General features: G+C 43.3%; 1 protein-coding gene across 1 annotated transcript in view; it reads right to left on the minus strand.

Annotated features, from left to right (window-relative positions):
- ACSS3 (acyl-CoA synthetase short chain family member 3) overlaps positions 1 to 23,474 on the minus strand; it is a 180,455-nt gene extending 156,981 nt beyond the window's left edge. The window contains exon 1 of the mRNA XM_030548632.1: positions 23,414 to 23,474. Coding sequence (XP_030404492.1) covers positions 23,414 to 23,415 — 2 coding nt within the window. The 5' untranslated portion in view covers positions 23,416 to 23,474. The remainder of the gene's footprint in view (positions 1 to 23,413) is intronic.
- Between the last annotated feature and the right edge of the window lie 294 nt (positions 23,475 to 23,768).

The following is a 23,768-nucleotide window of genomic DNA, read 5'->3' on the forward strand; positions in this document are numbered from 1 at the left end:
TTCCTGAAATTCACACATGCTGGAGGATTTTCAAATAATATGTACTGGTGTGTTCAGAAATTCTCATTTTAACTATAGATTCCATTAAAATACACACACACACACTCAAGGCTTTATAACTTGGCAAAGAACAACAAACTACGTTAAATTATTTTATAAAGTTAGGCTTCAAATAATATTGTTTGCCTGTTTCAAACAAAAGAAAACATTTTCCTCCAACATTTTCCTTTAACATAAAAAAAAGGAAAAGAAATAAATTCACATCTTTGAAAAACATTTTTAAAATATTCTTATTTTGTAAAAAGATTAACAAAAAAAGTATAACTTTAAATAAAATATTGTAAAGATTGTTTTGCCTCCTCGTATTCTTGAAATTTTCCAATCCCAATTTGCCAGGCACCCATATCTCCTAATTGAAATCACTTCTGAAGGCTCACTTCTTCCACAAAGCCCACTATTGAAACAAAAATAACCTTGCTTTGATTCTACCAGTGCATCTTGTCTTTCTTGGTCTGACTTGTAGATTGACAGCTCGTTGGGGCAGGTACAGTCTTGCACAGTGCTGGGCATACTATCAGTGATAGAGAAATAATAGTAATACATTCGAGTTCAGTTGGTGGTAGTCCACGTAATACAGTGAAGTTTCTGTCAGAACCTGTTCTATTCATTTCCTTCAGAGGTGATAGAAATGGAACTGATAGGCTGAATGCTTAATTTATAATGGAAAAGGTGCCTGGGCTCAAGCAATTTTTTACTTACATAACTGAGGGGCAAGCCCAGAGTTGCCAGGTCTATGAGTTGCCAGGTCAGTAGGCGGGGCATTAACTCAGGCCAGGGCTTTATAAAGCTGCACACAAGTGACCAGGGGCTGCTAACAGGGAGTTTTGCAAGGGAGTTCTCCAGGTGAAGGAGGAGCAAATACAGCATCTGTGGGGTAAGTGACTGTCTGTAGTGTGTGTGTTTGTGTTTGGGGGTTACTTGCTGTGTGCTATGTGCTGAGCTTGTGTTTGTCAGTCTGTTTGTTTGTTTGGTGGTTTGAAGGACCGTGTGCTGTGGCTGGCAGTTGGAGGCCGTGAGCTTCAAAGGAAGGTTTGAAAGCTCGAAGCCTCTGGTAATTGGCTGAGCCTTAATCAGTAGGCGGGGCATTAACTCAGTCCAGGGCTTTATAAAGCCGCGCACAAGCGACTAGGGAGCTTGTGAACAGGGGCTGCTAACAGGGAGTTTTGTAAGGGAGTTTGGGAAGGGAGGGGGGTCCCTTGTTGGTCCTACCTGTTCCCCTGTAGTCCCCCTTAAAACCTATAATCCAAACCATTTTCCAAAACCCCTTTCTTTAAACCACCCTTTCATTAACTAGGAGACAATGCAGACAGAAGCGCAGCAGCAGAGTGGGGGCTATCCAGTTTATTGCACTGAGTGTAGCATGTATGATTACTTGCCCTGTGGGTGGGTGGCGTATGTGTGCAGTTGGTGTAAGGCGCTCCTGGCCCTCAGAGACCACGTACGGACTTTGGAGGCAGCACTGGAGGAGCTAAGGGAGGCAGAGAGGTATGTTGATGAGGCTTTCCGGGACACTGTAGAATTGTCCCACCTCCGCTCAGACAGCCTCTGTGCTGTTGAGGAGGAAGAAAGGCCCAGGGAAGCAGAGCAGTCAATGGGAGCAGAGGGAAACCTTCCCATAGTTGGGAGCCTCCTTCCAGATGGTGCTGGAGTTGCCTCTCGCACTGAGGTTACCTCTCCGGGGGAGGGAACTCCAGTTGCTAGGAAAAGGCAGGTGTTAGTAATGGGAGATTCGATCATTAGAAACATAGATAGCTGGGTTTGTGATGACCGGGAGAATCGTATGGTGACTTGCCTGAAGGTTGTGGATCTCTTGAGGCATCTAGACAGACTTATGTGTAGTGCTGGGGAGGAGCCGGTGGTCGTGGTACATGTAGGTACCAATGACATAGGGAAGGGTAGGAGAGATGTCCTGGAAGCCAAATTTAGGCTGCTAGGGAAGAGAATGAAATCCAGGACCTCTATGGTGGCATTCTCAGAAATGCTCCCAGTTCCACGCGCAGGGCCAGGTAGGCAGGCAGAGCTTCAGAGTCTCAATGCGTGGATGAGATGATGGTGTAGAGAGGAGGGGTTTATGTTCATTAGGAACTGGGGAAACTTTTGGGATGCGAGGAGCCTATACAGGAGAGATGGGCTCCACCTAAACCAAAGTGGAACCAGACTGCTGGCACTAAACATTAAAAAGGTTGTAGAGCAGTTTTTAAAATAGGAGACAGGGGAAAGCCGACTGCTGCAGAGGAGCATGTGGATCGGACACAGACTTCTCTTAGAGGAGAGTCTAATGATAGAGAATTTCCAGGTTATAGTCAGGAACAGAGGATGGAAGAGGATAATGTAAGGGCTGGATCAGATGATAAACAGTCACATAAAAAAGAATCTGGCACAGCAGAAAAGGGCAGACAAATAAACAGGGACAAGTTTTTAAAGTGCTTGTACACAAATGCTAGAAGTCTAAATAATAAGATGGGTGAACTAGAGTGCCTTGTGATAAAGGAGGATATTGATATAATAGGCATCACAGAAACCTGGTGGACTGAGAGCAATCAATGGGACACAATCATTCCAGGGTACAAAATACATCGGAAGGAGAGAACAGGTCGTGCGGGGGGGCGGGGGGAGTGGCACTACATGTGAAAGAAAATGTAGATTCAAATGAAGTAAAAATCTTAAGCGAATTCACAGGTTCCATAGAATCGCTATGGATAGAAATCTCATGCTCTAATAAGAATATAACATTAGGGATCTATTATCGACCACCTGTCCAGGACAGTAATAGTGATGATGAAATGCTAAGGGAAATCAGAGAGGCTATCAAAATTAAGAACCCAATAATAGTGGGGGATTTCATTTATCCCCATATTGACTGGGACCATTTCACTTCAGGACGAAATGCAGAGATAAAATTTCTTGATACTTTAAATGACTGCTTCATGGAGCAGCTGGTACGGGAACCCTCAAGGGGAGAGGCAACTCTAGATTTAATCCTGAGTGGAGCGCAGGAGCTGGTCCAAGAGGTAACTATAGCAGGACCGCTTGGAAATAGTGACCATAATACAATAGCATTCAACATCCCTGTGGGGAAAAGAACACCTCAACAGCCCAACACTGTGGCATTTAATTTCAAAAGAGGGAACTATACAAAAATGAGGGGGTGAGTTAAACAAAAGTTAAAAGGTACAGTGACTAAAGTGAAATCCCTGCAAGTTGCATGGGCCCTTTTTAAAGACACCATAATAAAGGCCCAACTTCAATGTATACCCCAAATTAAGAAACACAGTAAAAGAACTAAAAAAGAGCCACCGTGGCTTAGCAACCATGTAAAAGAAGCAGTGAGAGATAAAAAGACTTCCTTTAAAAAGTGGAAGTCAAATCCTAGTGAGGCAAATAGAAAGGAGCACAAACACTGCCAGCTTAAGTGCAAGGGTGTAATAAGAAAAGCCAAAGAGGAGTTTGAAGAACGGCTAGCCAAAAACTCCAAAGGTAATAACAAAATGTTTTTTTAAGTACATCAGAAGCAGGAAGCCTGCTAAACAACCAGTGGGGCCCCTTGACGATCAAGATACAAAAGATGATAACGTCACTGCAGAGAAACTAAATGGATTCTTTGCTTCAGTCTTCACGGCTGAGGATGTTAGGGAGATTCACAAACCTGAGCCAGATTTTGTAGGTGACAAATCTGAAGAACTGTCACAGATTGAAGTGTCACTAGAGGAGGTTTTGGAATTAATTGATAAACTCAACATTAACAAGTCACCGGGACCAGATGACATTCACTCAAGAGTTCTGAAAGAATTCAAATGTGAAGTTGCAGAACTATTAACTAAGGTTTGTAACCTGTTCTTTAAATCGGATTCGGTACCCAATGACTGGAAGTTAGCTAATGTAACGCCAATATTTAAAAAGGGCTCTAGAGGTGATCCCGGTAATTACAGACAGGTAAGTTTAACATCGGTACCGGGCAAATTAGTCAAAACAATAGTTAAGAATAAAATTGTCAGACACATAGAAAAACGAACCGTTGAGCAATAGTCAACATGGTTTCTGTAAAGGGAAATCGTGTCTTACTAATCTATTAGAGTTCTTTGAAGGGGTCAACAAACATGTGGAAAAGGGGGATCCAGTGGACATAGGGTACTTAGATTTCCAGAAAGCCTTAGACAAGGTCCCTCACCAAAAGCTGTTATGTAAATTAAGCTGTCATGGGATAAAAGAGAAGGTCCTTTCATGGACTGAGAACTGGTTAAAAGACAGGGAACAAAGGGTAGGAATTAATGGTAAATTCTCAGAATGGAGAGGGGTAACTAGTGGTGTTCCCCAAGGGTCAGTCCTCGGACCAATTCTATTCAATTTATACATAAATGATCTGGAGAAAGGGGTAAACAGTGAGGTGGCAAAGTTTGCAGATGATACTAAACTACTCAAGATAGTTAAGACCAAAGCAGATTGTGAAGAACTTCAAAAAGATCTCGCAAAACTGATTGGGCAACAAAATGGCAAATGAAATTTAATGTGGATAAATGTAAAGTAATGCACATTGGAAAAAATAACCCCAACTATACATACAATATGATGGGGGCTAATTTAGCTACAACGAGTCAGGAAAAAGATCTTGGCGTCATTGTGGATAGTTCTCTGAAGATGTCCATGCAGTGCACAGAGGTGGTCAAAAAAGCAAACAGGATGTTAGGAATCCTTAAAAAGGGGACAGAGAATAAGACTGAGAATATATTATTGCCCTTATATAAATCCATGGTACGCCCACATCTCGAATACTGTGTACAGATGTGGTCTCTTCACCTCAAAAAAGATATTCTAGCACTAGAAAAGGTTCATAAAAGGGCAACTAATCTTATGATTAGGGGTTTGGAAAGGGTCCCATATGAGGAAAGATTAAAGAGGCTAGGCCTCTTCAGCTTGGAAAAGAGGAGAATAAGGGGGGATATGATAGAGGTATATAAAATCATGAGTGATGTGGAGAAAGTGGATAAGGAAAAGTTATTTACTTATTCCCATAATACAAGAACTAGGGGTCACCAAATGAAATTAATAGGTAGCAGGTTTAAAACAAATAAAAGGAAGTTCTTCTCACACAGCGCACAGTCAACTTGTGGAACTCCTCACCTGAGGAGGTTATGAATACTGGGACTATAACAATGTTTCAAAGGAAACTGGATAAATTCATGGTGGCTAAGTCCATAAATGGCTATTAGCCAGGAAGGGTAAAGAATGGTGTCCCTAGCCTCTGTTCATCAGAGGATGGAGATGGATGGCAGGAAAGAGATCACTTGATCATTGCCTGTTAGGTTCACTCCCTCTGGGGCACCTGGCATTGGCCACTGTCAGTAGACAGATACTGGGCTAGATGGACCTTTGGTCTGACCCGGTACGGCCGTTCTTATGTTCTTATGCCAAGCCTAAAGGTTCCAGGGCTCAACCCTGGCACAAATTAAGCACGGGATAGGTTGAGTCTGTAAATGAGTACAAGCATTCCAGTTTTCTGTCAACAAAACCCAGAATAAAAAGCACATCACATTTATATTCAAAATCCAGGAAGCATCTCACACATAGAATTTAAAACAATAATTTTGATAATTTGAAACAAATTACATTAAGATGGAACCCTTCAAGAGGAATTTTTGTCTATGTGAACATTAAAGATCTTGTGGTATGTTCTGGAATATTAAGGGCTGCCCTTAGACAAAACTCACCAGTTATCTGTGTGCTGTCTTCCTACCCAAAGATGGCTACATGTCAGTGGTGTTACATGTATTTCATTTGTGCAGCACATACAAATGCTTTGGGGTGAAGAGCAACATTATTCTATGTAATAAGATTCCAGGAATGTCACTCTGAAGCCTGCTGAGTCAAAGTAAAGTAATGGAAACAGCTACAAACATGGTTGAGAGCTCTTTTTGTTTAGAATTCACCAGGTTTAACCATTACTGGGATTCATTATCTGTTACTATCCAATTTTTAAGTTGTCAGCCTTTTGATTTTTAAATCATACATGGCTGTATGAATTACACCTGTGCAAGAACACAGGCTTTCCGCTACTAGTATAAATGATTGGTGCTGTTATTTGATTCCTCTGAAGGGTTTCTTTGCAATGCAAGAAAATCTCTTCACAAGCACATTTCCCAGACTGAAGTCCTGTTTCAAACATGTTTAGCTTAATACATGCAAATAGCCCTGCTCATGTAACATTCTGCTGAATCTGAACCAAAATCCTCAGTGATTTTGATTACTATCCTCCTTACTGCCAACTCTTCTTGTATATTTAAAAAGGAAAGAAACAAACCCACAAAGGATTATGTTTTAAAAAAAAATTCTAGTTGAAAATTAAGAGCATATAAAAGCAAAGCAGTTCAACGATAAAAACAAAGTATATGAGATGATGCCCAGTATTTAGGAGCAATATAGAAAAAGCAGTCAAGTACAGTTTTCATAGAGGACAAATAAAATTGTAACCTCTGCTTTGAATTCTTTGCTTTTGTGGACTTAAGCTATAACCTTAACCTGACTATAACACAGTTCTTTGTGAAGTAATGTCACAAAAATTGCCAGTGAACATTGATCTTTATGTAGTTCATGTCCCAGGGCTGTGAAGGTTCATGCAATTGCAGAGTATTGATTATTTGGCTCTACAAGAGTAAAATCAGTGTTATCAAAAACTATCTTTGTTTGTTTGCTGTGCGTTTGTGACTATTTTTTCAGATTGCTGCATCGGAGCTGTGACATGCACATGCATTGCTTTTACCAAATGTACAGTGCTTGATATATATTTTCTTATTGGGGAACAAAAGAACTCCAGGCAATGATGTTCCTATGGACATTCCTTGAAAAGTTACTTTCAAAAAATAACTTGGCCGCTGTTACTTTTTTTTCTTCTTCTTAGTTTCTTATAACTGAGAGACCTTAAACCCTAGATATTTTAAATGCCAATATCATTACTGGAAACAAAAGAAATAAAAACACAGAAAATTTAAACTGGCCTTTATCAATATTGCTGACTAGCAGGCATCATTACGGGGAGGGGGGTTGTTTTTCTGAAATTGGTAAACACAAACCTACCCCAAAAACAAAACAGCACAACTCAAAAGAGATTATGAGCAGAATGAACTGAAAATGAAATCTAAGCAGTTTCTTCTAACTATCCCTTGTTCCTGAGCATTCTTCCTTCCTTACAATTCAGTAGTTCACCTCGAGCCTTGAAGTACATGGACATTAGCTCTTATGGAGCAGTTCCATAGTTAAAGTTGCAACCATTCTAAACTGTATTTTCAACTCTCTCCAATAATAAAACAGCAAAGCTCCCTTTTGCCTGAACATTTCCACACTTACTTTAGGTTTAAAGACTAGGCTTTACCCCCAGTGTGTGGGGATTATCCATTATGTTATAATTATATATAATATATAATTAATTATAATAGTATAATTAAGTAAAAAATGTACAATGTTTTAGATTTTTGGAAACAATATCAATACCTACAGCCTAATCCTGAACTGCTTTCACACACACACGGCTCCTTTTGTCTTTTAGGAGAGTTTTGGGTGCACAAGGGTTGCAGGATGAGGCACCTAATATTTTAAGCGTACCTGTAATTCTTAGTTTGGTGTAAGTCATCATAAGCTGGTGAAAGTCACCATAGCTCCACCAAAGACAGTGGAGTTATGACAAATGAAGCCACCTGAGCACCTGGCCTTCAGAACTTTGCGCTTCATGTTCTCCCAAAACTTCTTAGGAGTAAGTCTGTCTTAAAATTAATACATTATTTTGCTGGCTACTGGTTACAAATGTGAGTGTGGTGATGAAGTATGAGTGATTCAGCAGTGAGTTGGTTTAGATATCAGCTTCCATTTCTTAAATAGCCTTTCTCCTTTTTAAATTACCCTTCAAAATATAAACTACTTGATGAGGCTGAAAGTTTTACTGCAAAAAACAACAAAAAACAGCTTTTTTCCAATCATCTGTTCTTGCTGCTCCCCTGGAGTTGCACCTTTGCTGCCTACTTAGGGTGACCAGACAGCAAGTGTGAAAAATCGGGACGGAGGTGGGGGGTAATAGGAGCCTATATAAGAAAAAGACCCAAAAATCGGGACTGTCCCTATAAAAATCGGGACATCTGGTCACCCTATGCCTACTCCTTTCCAAGCCACTGCTGAATGGAGTTCCTACTAGTAGCAGATGTTTTCACCACTTCTACCCCACTCTATCACAATATACAATGTAGAGTTGATATTCAGACTTCAAGGCAGGTGGCATCATCATGCATAATTTTTTCATTTACAGAATTATCTACAAAGTTTTAAATTCAAAATTCTTCTGATTTTCAGGTGAATTCTTCAAATTGCATGATAATATATTTTTTAAAAATGTAAGTGAAAACTCAGCCACTTAGTGAAGACATCTCTACATATGTGCTAAGTCTGATCTTTAGCTCTTCAGGCCAGAAGGGAACAATATGACAGCACCATGTTCAGTCCGAGGGGCAAAAGAATGACATCACTCAATTGACTCTTTCTGACAGTCCCAATAGCATCACTCACAAACCTTGGAAGTAGCTATGCCCCATCCTGTTGAGGAATTTTCCCCTAGGTCAGATTGGCTGAGACCCTAGGGATTTTTTGCCTTCCTCTGCAGCATGAGGCATGGGTCACTTGCAGGTTTAAAGTAGTATAAATGGTGAATTCTCTGTAACTTGAAGCCTTTAAAGCACGACAGGAGGATTTCAGTAATTCAGCCAGAGGTTCAGAGTCTATTTCAGGAGTGGGTGAATGGCCTGTAATGTGCAAGAATTCAGACTAGATGATCATGATGGTCTCTTCTGACCTTAAAGTCTATGAGCCTGAAGATCAGCTTGTTGCATAGACCTCTGCAGATGTAAAGGGGAAAAATAGGTGTGGATTACACAAGGCACTCAAATAATTTTAGAATGTGCAATTCCTTAAGGCTACATCTACACTATGAGCTAGGAGTATGATTCCCAGCTTGCAGATACATGCTTGTGTTAACTCTCATCTGAGCTAGCAAGCTAAAAATAGTCATGCAGCCATTAGTAGCATAGGCAGTGGCAGCACATGCTAGACACCCCAAGTATGGACCTTGTGGGTTTGCACTAGGGATAGCTAGCACAGTGCTGATGCATGTGATACCACAGCTACACTATTATTTTTAGTATGTAGCTCACATGAGAGCTAGCACAAGTAAGTCTCCATGAGCTGGGAATTACAGCCCTAGCTCATAGTGGAGATGTAGCCTTACATCAGGGGTTCTCAAATGGAGTTGAGACCCCTCAGGGGGTCACAAAGGTATTACGTGGGGGGTTGAAAGCTGTCAGTGTCCGCCCCAAACCCCACTTTGCCTCCAGCATTTATAATTGTGTTAAATATATTAAAAAATGTTTTTAATTTATGAAGGGGGGTTGCACTCAGAGCCTTTCTATGTGAAAAGGGTAACCAGTACAAAAATTTGATAACTACTGCTTTACATGGTTAAGAAAAATTAGCACCAGTCTTTAACTCTCAAAGTGTTAAAATTACTCTGTTTTATATAGAGAGGAGTTTGAAGCCAAAGCGTATGTCCAGATACCCTCAAACTTGAAATAAATGCAGATCAATACAAATTTCTATGGCTCAGACTTCTACTGTGGATCTGAATGTCAGGCCCCTAAACTTGGATCTGGGAAAAGTATGGTTTCAGAACCAGATTTCCATGGATCAGGACCCTGATATATACGGTGAAATCTTGGTCCCATTGAAGTCAATGGCAGTTTTGCCATGGACTTCCATGGAAGTCTGGATTTTGCCCATCATCTTAGGGCTTTATTCTGTGCTGGTTTGCACCATGTTCAGTCATTAGTTTAGTGTACCAATGAAAAATGTATGCAGCATGTTACCAAAACAGAACGATAGCATCTTACGCTCACTTTGCATAGGTGCAAAGACTGCACAAAGTACAAGGCAGTGCCCTTCACCTTAGTTCTCTGGAACTGAGGAAAAAAAGCCTGTCAACTCAGGGTCATAGCAGTAGCACTGAATTTGGTAGAAATCCAGATCTGGCACCTGCTCATTTGCCCTATCACAAATATCCTACTTTACCCTTCACTGAGCACTCTGGACCTTGGTCAAAGTAACTACACCGCTTTGTTCAAACAATGCCTGATCATACCTAGTGCACGTTGATATACTCATTCTATTTTTTGTCTAAAATGGTGGATGTCTTCAAGGTACATGTTTCAGATTATGTTTGCACTTTACTAGGCCTCCAGGATTCATGCTGGCTGCCAGTGGCACAAGTGCTCCTGAAATAGCAGCAATTATAATAAATCTAACAGACACTCATTTGACTTTTGCTCAGAGGTCCATCATATGTAATTGGAAAGATAAGTGCAAATTAAATGTCACTGTTAAGTATATGAATGAGATAAACTATTAAACTAGAGAAGGCTGTAGCAGACACAGAACTTAAAAGTTTGGACCATTTCAGCTTCTTTAGTGAATTCTTCAGTAGCCATACAGTTGCCATTCTGGTCTTCATGCTGAATGTATTCATACCTTTTTTGTAGCACTTGGTTGGTATGTCTATTTTGTCTTGACAATAAGAATTTCTTGATCTTGCTTTATTCCTGTAGATAAACGTTGCAGATCCTCGTAACAATTGGCATTAATTCTCGGGTGCACATAATTCCTTGAATGATATTCAAAAAGAAAAAAATGCTTTTTCTCTGAGGTCAACCATCCTAAAATCATATGAAGAAACATTCTACAATATATCAAAGCAAAAATGCACACAGAATATTCTCTTGTGACAAAGTAGAAATTCCAGATGACATCTTCTATGAATTACAGTCCCCAAAGATGATGACATTTTTCCTCAGATAACATTTGAAAAAAAAATATGAACTCAAGGGGCTCTATTTTCCCAGGACCCATATTTGCTCACTTTTTACACCATGTCTTGGCTTCTTAATCTCTTATCCATCTTGGATTTTACTTTAGTACAGATAAATCTGAAATGTAAAAGACAAATGCCGACTCCTCTCATTTTCTTACCAACATAGAAGTGATAGGGTTACTAGGCCTCCAGTTTTTAACCAGAATGCCCAGTCAAAAAGGGACCCTGGCGGCTCTGAGCAGCACCGCCGACTGGATCATTAAAAGTCCAGTTGACAGTGCTGCAGGTCTGAGGCAGGCTAGTCCCTAGCTGTCCTGGCACCGCGCTGTGCCCTGGAAGTGGCCAGCAGGTCAACTCCTAGGCAGAGTGGGGGCATGGAGCTCTACACACTGCTCCCATCCCGAGCACCAGCTCCTCACTCCTATTGGCCAGGAACCAGGGCCAATAGGACCTGGGGGGGGGCAGTACCTGCAGGCGAAAGTAGTACGCGGAGCCTCCTGCCCTACCTGCCTAGGAGCTGGACCTTCTGGCTGCTTCCAGGGCGCAGTGCAGTGCCAGGACAAGGAGCCTTCCTTAGCCCCGCTGTGCCTCTGACTGAGAGCCTCTGGAGGCAAAACCATGCCCCAACTCCCTGCCTCAGCCCTGAGCCCCTCCCAGCCCAAAGTCCTCTCCTGCATCCCAAACCCCTCCCTGAACTCACACCCCCATCTGGAGCCCTCATCCTCCTGCATCCCAACTCCTTGCCCCAGCCAACAGCCCCTTCCACACCCTAGACCCCTCATTTCTGGCCCCACCCCAGAGCCCACACCCCCAGAGTCCTCACCCCTGCCCCAGCCCAGGGGAAGTGAGTTAAGGTGGGAGAGAGCAAGCCACTGAGGGAGGGGAATGTTGTGAGTAGGGGCACATGAGGAAGGGGCCAGGGCTTCAGGGAAGGGCCAGGGCTAGGGTGTTCATGTTTGTGCAATCAGTTTATCTGCTTCTTAGGGTTGCTAACTTTCTAACAGGAATAAAATTTAAAAAACAAAAAAAACAAAAACAAAAAACACACCACACACACACACACACCCATGCAAGTCTCAGCCTCACTACAATCACTAACTACATTCTACTCCTCCCCACCTCAGACTATAAGCCAGCTCCACCATAGTCAAATTTCAAAAGGCTTAGTCTGAATAACTATCTATCTAAACTGTGAAGGCCCCATGAGGCCATGCACAACCTGAGCTGGTGTTATCTTCCTTTGGGAAAGGACTGGTTGTGAAGCACATAGAGTTATTATTGCAAATTGGTCAATCTAAAGGCTGGGTAGCTGGTATCTTTCACTTCTTTCATCTTTTGCCCTTAAAAGTTCAGGAATCCACATTTCTTACTGAAAGAAATGATCAACACACAAGTCAATTTTCCTTCAAAAGCAGTTATGAGAAATTCTATGGACTATCAGTAAGTGGGTCACAGAGTTGCTTCTTTTAGTGACCCCAGTATTCCTCTGAGTCCAGACCCTGACATCTGGGGAAAGAATAGCAGACCCACACAAGTTTCCAATTTTATATTTTATTAACTAAACTGTTAAGCAAAAGCATAGAACAAATATACATAAAAACATCTAAAAAAGGTTGTTATAAAATCAAATGGATTAAACAATATCAATAAACCAACCCTCCTTATAAGATCTATGTAATAATTTAGAAAGGCAGCAGTCTTGTTTAGCTTTCAACCTCTAAAGTGATAGGGCATTGTCAATCTCAATGAGCAGCAACAAACTTATGTTCCCTCCAAATGGCTGATAAAGTGAGAGTCAAATTACTTTCATATTGAAGCTAAAAATTGAGATTACAGCTCTGATTCCAATTAAGGCAACCAGCCTTCCCATCTCCCCGTCCCTGAACACAGGGTAACATGAAACATTCCAATTTGATTGAAGAGAACACAGCTGGTTACACTAAATATTCAAATAGCAAATTTGGTTTAAAATAATGATTTCCTAGGATTACACAAAAAACTTCTAACCCATAAAGTGTGTGTCAGAGCAGCCTCACCTGAAGCACTCCCCTTGCACTAAGCCACAGCATGACAGGCACAACACAGGCATCCTGCCTCAGTTTCCCCCCTCAGATAACCAAGGAAGTTTGCTTCAGGTTCTTCTCTTTCAATATTACCCATCCTCCTTGGGGCTGGTTTATTATTAAAATTTCATGCATAATAGTTCATGAGTCCCAACATAAAATCAATTCATTACCACAAATGCAAATAGAAATTAAGATCACCCAATATCTCACCTCCTGATACTACACATTCCACACCCAGCAACCTTTGACCATGCCTGGACTCTCTGCCAGTCCTCTTCTGTCCCTAGATAACCATCCCAGCCCTTCCAACTGGCATAAAACCCCACTCTTCCCAATGGGGACCCACATAGCTGGGAGCATCCCTGCCAGTGGGGCAATCCTTGCTCCTTCTGGCCCTCTCACAGTTCCTCTGGGTCCAGCTCTCCACTGCTCCCCTCCCTTCAGCTCTCTTCAGGCCTGATCTTAGGGTGACCAGACATCCCAATATTAGGGGCTTTGTCTTACATACGCAACTATACTTCTCCCCACCGCCCTAAAAAAAAAAAAGTGTCTTGATTTTTCACATTTGCTATCTGGTCACCCTGTCTTGGCTCCAGCTAAGAGCCAGCAGGCAATTCCCTCTTCTGCTCCCTGGCCATCAGCCCTCACTCTCTGGTTTGGGGACTCCAGGACAGCAAACCTCTCTTGCTGCTCTCCTGTCTCCAGCCTTTGCCCTAGAAACCACCTATGACTCCTAACTTTGGCAGCTCTCACTTCCTGCCCTGTTTATGACTGATCCAGACTCTAACTCACTGATTCTTGCCTCCCCTGAGGCCCAGGTGCCCTCTGTTAAGCACAATTAATTGGCCAAATTGGAGTGTACTGATGCTGTTCCCTTTCAAAGGGTCAATGTCACCCTGTAACAGTAAGCAAGCATGATCTTTTGGACAGTACATTGCTTAACCTAGGGCTATTTTAGGTATTAGGGAACTATTTTCTAAGCTCTTCTCAAATAAACTCTATGGGTTCTACACACACACACTCCTGCTCTCGCTCGCTACCAGTTATCTACAGGAATTTAAAAAATGTGCAAGAATACTAGAGTAGAGAAGTGCCTCTATTACTAAAAATTGGAAAGGAACACAAAACTAAAAGGTTGATACTTATGCAGGAATTTTGCCACAACTCCTATTTCATTCAGGTTTAGGAAGCTGGTATGTCACTGAAAAGATTAGCCAGTCTTATGGGCTCATATGTTTTAACACTCATGGTCTTACTGGCTGGCTAGAAGTTACTCATTTGTAGGATGTTGCTAAGGTCAAGTCTATACTGCAATGCTACACTGGCGCAGCTGCAGCCAAAGACGTGCTAGGCCGACAGGGGGGAAATCTCCCATTGGCATAATTACTCCACCTCGGCGAGAAGCAGAAGCAATGTTGGTGTGGACAGTGCAAAACTTGTGTTGCTCGGGGTGGGCGGGCTTTTTCACACCCTGAAGCACGTAAGTTATATCGACTTAGGCTGTAGTGTAGACCTGCCCTCAGTTACTTGCTAAGGCCTGGTCTAGACAACAAAGTTAGGTCAATGTAAGTTGTCTTGCATCAACTTGTTTGTACGTGTGGCTACACTCAAATTTGTCTCTGGCTGATATAAGTGCCCCATTATGGCGAAGCAGTAAAACTACATCCTTGAAAAGTGTGGAGTCATGGTCGACCTACACAGTTCAATGCACTTCAAGTGTAGACACTGCATGACCTGCATCAACCCTGACTGTCCTCCAGCAGCTGTCCCAAAATGCCCCATTCCCTGCAACAATGACCACTCATGTCACAATTGTAAACTCCATTACCAGTGGTCACAGAGACTGGAAGCCACTTCCCACTTAACGTCCCCGCCTCCCGAGTGTTTTTGAAACACCTTTTCCTGATTGTCTCGCCTCGGCGTGCACACCTAGCAGCTCTCCCTTGTTGCCTGCAACTGCCCAGCCAACCCTACCAGCTGCCCACACTAGATGTGCTCCTCCCTGGAGTAGACAGGAGGTATTAGTCTCCTGTCCCTGTGGGGTTGTGCAAGCACAACTACAGGCAGAAGCCTGGGCATCTACAAACAGTTTGCACGGGGATGCAGGCAAGAGAGTGTGACAGAACAGCAACAATGCTGCATGAAAGTGAAGCAGGCATACCACAAGGCCAATTAGGCCAACAATTGATCTGCTGCAGACCTTATATTTTTACAATGAGCTGCATGCCATACTTGGCAGAACCCTCAGCACCCTGTGGACACCATAGAGGAGCACAAGACAGAGACCCCTGCCATGAACAGCGAGGAGGAGGAGAAAGATGCAGTGCGACGGGCCGGGCCCAGCCATGCCATGAGCCAGAACCTGTTTAAGTTTCCATCACAGTCTAGTCAGTCCCAGTAGCTGAGCATGAATGAGCCCAACACAGGGGAAAATAACTTGGGTAAGCATGTGCATACATTTTTCCTTGCATTGTTTAAATTTAAAGATGGCACCCAGCCCATCCCCAAGTTAACAAAAACACAGGGATAGTGGGTTTTGGGTTTTTTTCATTTTTTTACTCATAAGAGAAGAGATAGCGGTACAACAAAGAGAGGATGAGTTGGCATCTGCTTTTTATTCCCTTGTTGGGTTAGGCAAGGACCAGAGGACATGCCTAGCAGTTTGCTTATGTACACAGGAATGTCCCTTGTATCCTCCTAAGAGATCTCAATGACACTTTCATGAAAATGCTCTGTAATCGTCTCCTAACAGTTTCTAGGGATAGCAGCTTTTCTTTCTCTGTGGTAGGACTCTTTTCCCTTCCACTACACAGTGAATTCAGCAGGCACCATTGCAGTAAACAGACTAGCACCACAGGGACCTGGGTAGTTTTGGGATACCAGTAGCAACTGTGCTTTCTGTGTTTTTCTTATGCTCAGGAATGAGATATCAGCTAAAACCACCAACATATGTGGAAAATAGTGCCAATATTCAGTGCCATCAACCCATACTCATGCCCATGGAATAGGGACCAACATTTTATTGTTTCATACAAATGAAATACCCCCTCCACACACTTAATTCTTGGTGGGCCAACCATCATGAAACCAAAGACTTCGATGCTACTTTGAAAGACATATGTAATCCCACACATACCACTACCATGCCTTTGAAGTGTGGACGGCTTAACACTGATAAAGAAGAAATCCTTCAAAGGTGGTGTCAAGGTTTCTTTTCCCACTCTGAACTTTAGGGTACAGATGTGGGGACCTGCATGGACACTTCTAAGCCTAGTTACTAGCTTAGCTTTGGTATACTGCCACCACCCAGAATTCCAGTGTCTGGGACACTCTCTGTTCCCCCAAAACTTTGTCCCCTCCCTGGGTTGCCTTGAGGGACTTCACCAATTCCCTGATGAACACAGATCCAAACCCCTTGGATCTTAAAACAAGGAGAAATTTACCATCCCCCTCCTTTCCCCCACCAATCCCTGGTGAGTCCAGATCCAATCACCTTGGATCTTTAAACAAGGAAAAATCAATCAGGTTCTTAAAAAGAAAGCTATTAATTAAGGAAAGAAAAGGTAAAAATTATCTCTGTAAAATCAGGATGGAAAATGCTTTACAGGGTAATCAGATTTCTATAGACTAGAGGGCCCCCCCCCCCAGCCTTAGGTTCAAAGTTACAGCAAACAGAGGTAAAATCCTTCCAGCAAAAAGAAACATTTACAAGTTGAGGAAACAAAAATAAGACTAACACGCCTTGCCTGGCTAATTACTTACAAGTTTGAAACATGAGAGACTGATTCAGAAAGATTCGGAGAGCCTGGATGTACGTCTGGTCCCTCTTAGTCCCAAGAGCGAACAACAACACAAAGAGCACAAACAAAAGACTTCCCTCCACCAAGATTTGAAAGTATCTTGTCCCCCTGTTGGTCCTCTGGTCAGGTGTCAGCCAGGTTTACTGAGCTTCTAAACCGTTTACAGGTAAAAGAGACATTAACCCTTAACTATCTGTTTATGACACGTGGTGACAGCATTTCAGTGATCTCCTAAACACACTGTCCCATGTCATAAATGCGGCACTAATGAAAGCACTGGATCAGCCAACTTGTAATGATTACATAGACACAGTCCCATCCCTCAACGAAGTCAGCACTGCAATTAGTGCCATGAAGAACTGCAGAACTATTCAAGTATGGAGGTGAGTCCTTGCTGATGAGACTGCCTGGACTCCTTCTCAATATATGGAGTACTGGAGAGGTACCACAAGACTTTGAAAACACCACCACTGTCTTCATACACAATAGGAAGGATAAAGAGTTCAACTGTGGCAACTATCATGGTACCTCATTACTCTACATCAGTGGTTTTCAAACTGTGGGTTGTGACCCAGTAGCGGGTCGCAGAATGTATGGCACTGGGTGGTGGTGGCTCTGGTCAATACCGCCAACCGGGCCATTAAATGTCCCATCAGTGGTGCTGCCCAGCTAAGGCAAGCTAGTCCCTACTTGTTCTGACACCGCGCTGTGCCCCGGAAGCGGCCAGCAGCAAGTCTGGCTCCTGCCTCCCCGCCAAGCGCTGGCTCCATACTCCCATTGGCCGGTCCCCAGCCAATGGGAGCTGGGGGGTGGTGCCTGCGGGCAAGAGCCACGCAGAACTGCTTGTGCACCTCTGCCTAGGACCTGGACCTGCTGCTGGCTGCTTCCAGGGTGCAGTACGGTCCACAGTGCCAGGATAGGCAGGAAGCCTGCCTTAGCACCCCCACTGCACCGCTGACCAGGAACTACCTGAAGTAAGCCCATGCCCCAACCCCATGCCCCAACCCCCTGCCTCAGCCCTGAGCCCCACCCCACAAACCCAGAGCCCCCTCCTGCACCCCAAATCCCTCATCCCCAGCCCCACCCCAGAGCCTGCACCCCCAGCTTAGATCCCTGACCCTCTCATACATCCCAATCTCCTACTCTGGCCCAGAGCCCCCTCCCACACCCTGAACCCCTCATTCCTGGCCCCACTGTGCAGCCCTCAGCCCCACACCCCAACCCTCTGCCACAGCTCTCAGCCCATCCCAAACCCCTCATCCCCAGCTCTGCTGGGTCACAAGCATCAACAATTTTCTTCAAATGGGTCGCCAGAAAAAAAGTTTGAAAACCACTGCTCTACATTACTGGATAGATTCTGGCCAGAATACTCTTAAATTGTCTGCTATGCAATATCAATAATCACATGCTATTAGAGTCACTGTGTGGTTTCAGGCCAACACAAGGAATGGCAAACATTATATTGCAGCTCATCAGATGCAGGAGAAATGCAGAAAACAGCAATGGGTCCTTTATACTGTCTTCATCGACCTGACTAAAGCAGTTGACAACATCAGTAGACCTGGACTTTGGTAACTATTCCGTAAGTTTGGTTGTCCAGAAAAATTCACCAACATTCTGAGGCTACTTCATGATGGAAGGCACAAACAAGTCATTATAGATGGTCTTCTATCTGACCCATTTCCTATCACTAATAATATTAAGCAATGGGGTGTAATTGGTCCAATTCTTTTCAATTTCTTCTATACTGCAGTGCTCAATGATGCTCATAGACTCATAGACTCATAGACTCTAGGACTGGAAGGGACCTCGAGAGGTCATCGAGTCCAGTCCCCTGCCCTCATGGCAGGACCAAATACTGTCTAGACCATCCCTAACAGACATTTATCTAACCTACTCTTAAATATCTCCAGAGATGGAGATTCCACAACCTCCCTAGGCAATTTATTCCAGTGTTTAACTACCCTGACAGTTAGGAACTTTTTCCTAATGTCCAACCTAAATCTCCCTTGCTGCAGTTTAAGCCCATTGCTTCTTGTAGCTACAAGAGACCTGAGTGCCATTATCAGGGTACATTTCCAATCCTCTGGAAAATTATTCAATCTGAAGAGATTATGATCTAAGGTCAGAGGGTGGAGATGGATGGCAGGATCATTACCTTGATCATTAGGTTCACTCCCTCTGGGACACCTGGCATTGGTCAATATCGGTAGACAGGATACTGGGCCAGATGGACCTTTGATCTGACCCGGTATGGCCATTCTTATGTTCTTCTGTCTTTGAGGCAATTGTGCATGAGCTGCTGTATGCTAGTGACTGTGCTCTATGGGCATCATGAAGAGACATAATTGATTACACACAGATTCAAAGAGTCTGCAAAAAGGTTCAGGCTGACAATAAATCTGAAAAAGACAGGAAAACCCTATACAAAATCACAAGTCACCATCAGCAACACACAGTTGGATGCTATTACAGACTTCTGCTATCTTACCAGCCCATTGTCAAATGATGCTGCTATAGACAAGGAGCTGACAAGTTGCATCAACAAAACCAGTTCATGATTTGGCAGACTATCAGGCAGAATCTGGCAGCAAGATGATATTAAGCTTCAAACCAAGCTACAAGTTTATAAAGCAGTCGTGCTGTCCAATTTGTTGTATAGGTGCAAGACCTGGATCTGCTACAAGCATCACATCAAGCTTCTAGATAAGTTCCATTTATCACATCTACGTGCCATATTCCATATTATAGCAAGATTAAGTTACCAATTATGCGTTCTGGAATACAGCCACACCACAGGAATTGAAACCATGCTCATTACATAACAGTTATGCTGGACTGGTCATGTGGTGAGGATGGATGATTCCAGAACGCCCAAACAGTTGCTGTATAGTGAGCTGAAAGTGGGTAATTGCACACACGGCTGCCAGAAGAAGTGCTTCAAAGACACACCAAGGCAAAACTTGAAACAGTGCAACACTGACATTGACAGCTGGGAGTCATCAGCAACAGTTAGATCGTGCTGGCAAGCAGCAGTCAATGATGGGGTTACTCAGTTCGAGATTAATTGCCATATGGATCTTTAGGCACAGAGGCTGAGCTGTAAATAGCAGCAGATTCAGAGAGCATAGTCTGTAATCCCTTCCTTAATATCAAGTTACATATGCACTCAATGCAAAAAGATTTGCACTCGCAAATCAGCACTTTTAGCCAGAGTCACACTTACAAGATGTTATACCATTGCCAGTGTCATTTTCGGTCATAAAGGACAACAACAAGTAATGCAGCATTGCAAGCTTCCAGAGTGTGATGGACACTCACTTCTCCACTGTGAATGCAGCTCTCATTCTGGTGCCCTTGAGCTGGAGAGCTGGGGTGAGTTCAGCAAACAGATCCAGGAACATGGTTTTTCACATCCGAAAATTCTGCAGCCGCTGCTCATCATCCCAAATCTGCATTATGATCTGATCTCACTAGTCAGTGCTTGTTTCTCAGGCTTGTTTCTCAGAAGCAGCACTTCACTATCTGCAGCTGCTCCGTGAATGCCACCAACCATCTTGAATAGTTTTTCACTATGTCCTTCAGTAAACTTTCCAAAAAATTGTCATGTCGCCCTTTGTTGCACTAATTCCTGCAAGTCTGAAAATACGAGAGAATTGTGTGTCCAGTATTTGTAATGTTCATGACAATAGTATGCAGGGCTCTGTGGACTCTATGCTTCTGTCAGAGATGGTAGACGCTGAAAAGGACTGTGTGGATTTTTGGGATTTTTTTTTAAAAAAGGATGAAAATTATGGGATATGGGTAGTATTATGAGATGGAGAAAGTTGCATGCTGGGAACTTGAACCCTATCTCCCAGAGATCCCTGCGTGACTCATTTCTACCCCACAACACATTGCAAAAAGTTCCCAAAAGGCATCAAACTGGATGCCAGTGTGTGACACATGGGGCAACCTACCTGTAGTTCACCACACTTTGCACTGACACAAGCTTTCATAGTGTGTATGCACAGTGCAAACATGAGCAGTCAAGTATGCCCACACATGAGCAATATATCAACTTTGGCAGCTGTATGCCAGTGCAATTTGCATCAATCAAAGTTTGTAGTGTAGACGTAGCCTCAGAATGATATAGATAAGTTGGAGAGGGTTCAGTGAAGAGCCAGGGGGAATGATTGAAAGATTAGAAAATATTCCTTACAGTGATAAACTCAAGGAGCTCAAATCTATTTAGCTTACCAAAAAGAAGGTTAAGGGTGATTTGATTATAGCCCATGAATATCTACATGGGGAACAAATATTTGATAATTGGCTCTTCAATCTAGCAGTCAAAAGTATAAGATCAAATGGTTGGCAGTTGAAACTAGACAAGTTCACACTAGAAATAAGGCGTAACATTCTAACAGTGAGGGTAATTAACCATTTGAACATTTTACCAAAGTTTATGGTGGATTCTCCATCACTGACAATTTTAAAAATCTTGATTTTTTTAAAGATATGGTCTAGTTCAAATAGGAATTATTGTGGGGAAATTCTATGGCCTGTGTTATACAGCAGGTCAGCCTAGATGATCACAATGGTCCCTCCTGGCTTTGAAATCTGTGAAAGGTGTTGAATCTTAGATGCTGTTTGCTGCTGGACTCCTAGCCCTTGGTGACCAGCCAGGAGAGTCAAGGAAGTGAAGGCCTCTTTTCTCTTTTGTCAGGCATGGTTGCATCACATGGCCAAAGGCCAGAAACCAGCAGCTGCAGTAGCAGCCATGACAGCAGCAAACAATGGTTTTAAACCAATGGCCAGAAGCAAGCAAACTTGCTTCTTCTTTTCCTTCAGTTGTTGAAGGTGGTGGCCTGGCTGGTTCCTCCCCCTTAGAACTGCACCTTAGGAGTCTTTTGGCAAATCATACACAATATTCCTTCCAAAGTCACTGGCATCACTTAGTTGGTTCAACCTTTATGCACCATTCCAGAAATCTGAAGCACAAAAAATCCAAGGATCCAAAATTATCTCCAGTCAGTCAGTCAGTCAGTAGACTGATAGGTATTTTGAGACATTTGAGGTCCTGGGTCAGTCCACAGCCATTATTTCAACCATTCTATTAAAGCAATTTTAGCAAAGTGATAAAATGGAAAGCATAGGAAATCACCAACCATATATTTCATTGTATCATGCACATAAGGAACAATTCCTTATTTTTCATCAGTTCCTGTTCAACAGATAGATGCCTACAACTTTACTTTTATACTTTAGTACTCAGTTGCTCAACTTTGAGACACACAAGTCTCTAACTCAGAATAAAAAGTCTTTTCCTTCTCCTTTTTCGCCCTCAAACACTATACCAGGTGCAACACAGAGCCACTCCTGACCACTATCCATTATTTCTGAATGTTTCAGAGAGTGTACATAAAATGAATCTACTTCCTCTGAGTCAAACTGGCTGTTGCTAACCCTTTTGACCAAATTGCTCATTCATTCAGGGAACTGGAACCAATACCACGTGACTTCGGTGATCAACTAAAATCAGCCAGTCCAGTTCAAAATCAGAGACAGTAACTCAAAAACTATTGTAAAAAAACCCCCAAAACAATCTGTGATATTATTCAGGGTACAATATGGACTGTTGAACAGCGGTGTCCAGGGGCGGCTCTAGACATTTCACCACCCCAAGCACGGCGGCATGCCGCAGGGGGCACTCTGCCAGTCGCCAGTCCCGCGGCTCCGGTGGACCTCCCACAGGCTTGCCTGTGGAGGGTCCACTGGTCCTGCAGCTTTGATGGACCTCCCACAGGCATGCCTGCGGAGGGTCCACTGGCAGATGGCTCTGGTGGACCTCCTGCAGGCTTGCCTGCAGAGGGTCCGCTGGTCCCGCGGCTTCGGTGGACCTTCCTCAGGCATGCCTGCGGAGGGTCCACTGGTCCTGCAGCTTCACTGAAGCCACGGGACCAGCGGACCCTCTACAGGCACGCCTGTGGGAGGTCCACCGGAGCCATCTGCGGTGCTCCTGGTGACTGGCAGAACGCCTCCCGCAGTATGCCACCCCAAGCACGCGCTTGGTGTGCTGGGGCCTGGAGCTGCTCCTGGCTGTGTCTCCTCAGTTGTCCACCCTGGGGTGCCTTTTACACTGCTTTGCTGTAAGAGCAAATACTCCTGGCCGGCTCACACACAGCCTCCAGCATGTAAATTATCTCCCACCTACATTGCAAGAGTGCTTCAGCCAACTAGCCTGCCACCCTTGAATTACACTGCAGAATGACACCACCAAATTCCCAGTCCCAGATTTGTCCCCAGAAATATGAGTCTTGCACTGCTCAGTATCCTCCTGGACTATACAAGCTCATAGAAAGTCCATAATTTCAGTAATAGAAAATGATATGAACAAACCCGTTATCTCAAATGAAGTTTCCCAAACACTTCAGTCCAAACACACCAGCTTAGATAAAGTGATAAAACAAGTATATTAACTACAGAAAGAAAGATTTAATTGATTACAAGTAGTGAGGCATAAAAGTCAGAATTGGTTACAAAGAAATAAAAGGTAAGATGCAAACTAATACCTAAATTAACAAGCTAAATAAATTCAAAGCAAAGGTTTGTCTCACATGCTTTTACTGGATGAACTCCTTCAGTCAGGCTCCCTCCCCCAGGTTAGTGTTCCTTCATGTGTCTCTGATGCTGTGAACAAAGAGAAAGGAAGGAGAGAGGTGATTTGGAGCCTCTGTTTCTCATTTTTATATCTTTTCCTTCTCTTTGAGAATCATCTCCAGCTGGGGTTTTGGTGATAGCCAGTCTGTTTACACGGGGACTCCAAGCTGTTCTGTTGCCAATATGTAAAATTCTCACTCATACCCTTCTTCCTACCAAGGAATGGCCACTTAACCAGGTGATAGTCCTTTTGATTTTGTTGACATATGGCTGAGGTGCTGGCTAGCCTTTTGTCGCTGGGGAATTGGTCTT

This window comes from Gopherus evgoodei, chromosome 1 (assembly GCF_007399415.2).
Source record: "Gopherus evgoodei ecotype Sinaloan lineage chromosome 1, rGopEvg1_v1.p, whole genome shotgun sequence".
NCBI lineage: Eukaryota > Metazoa > Chordata > Testudines > Testudinidae > Gopherus > Gopherus evgoodei.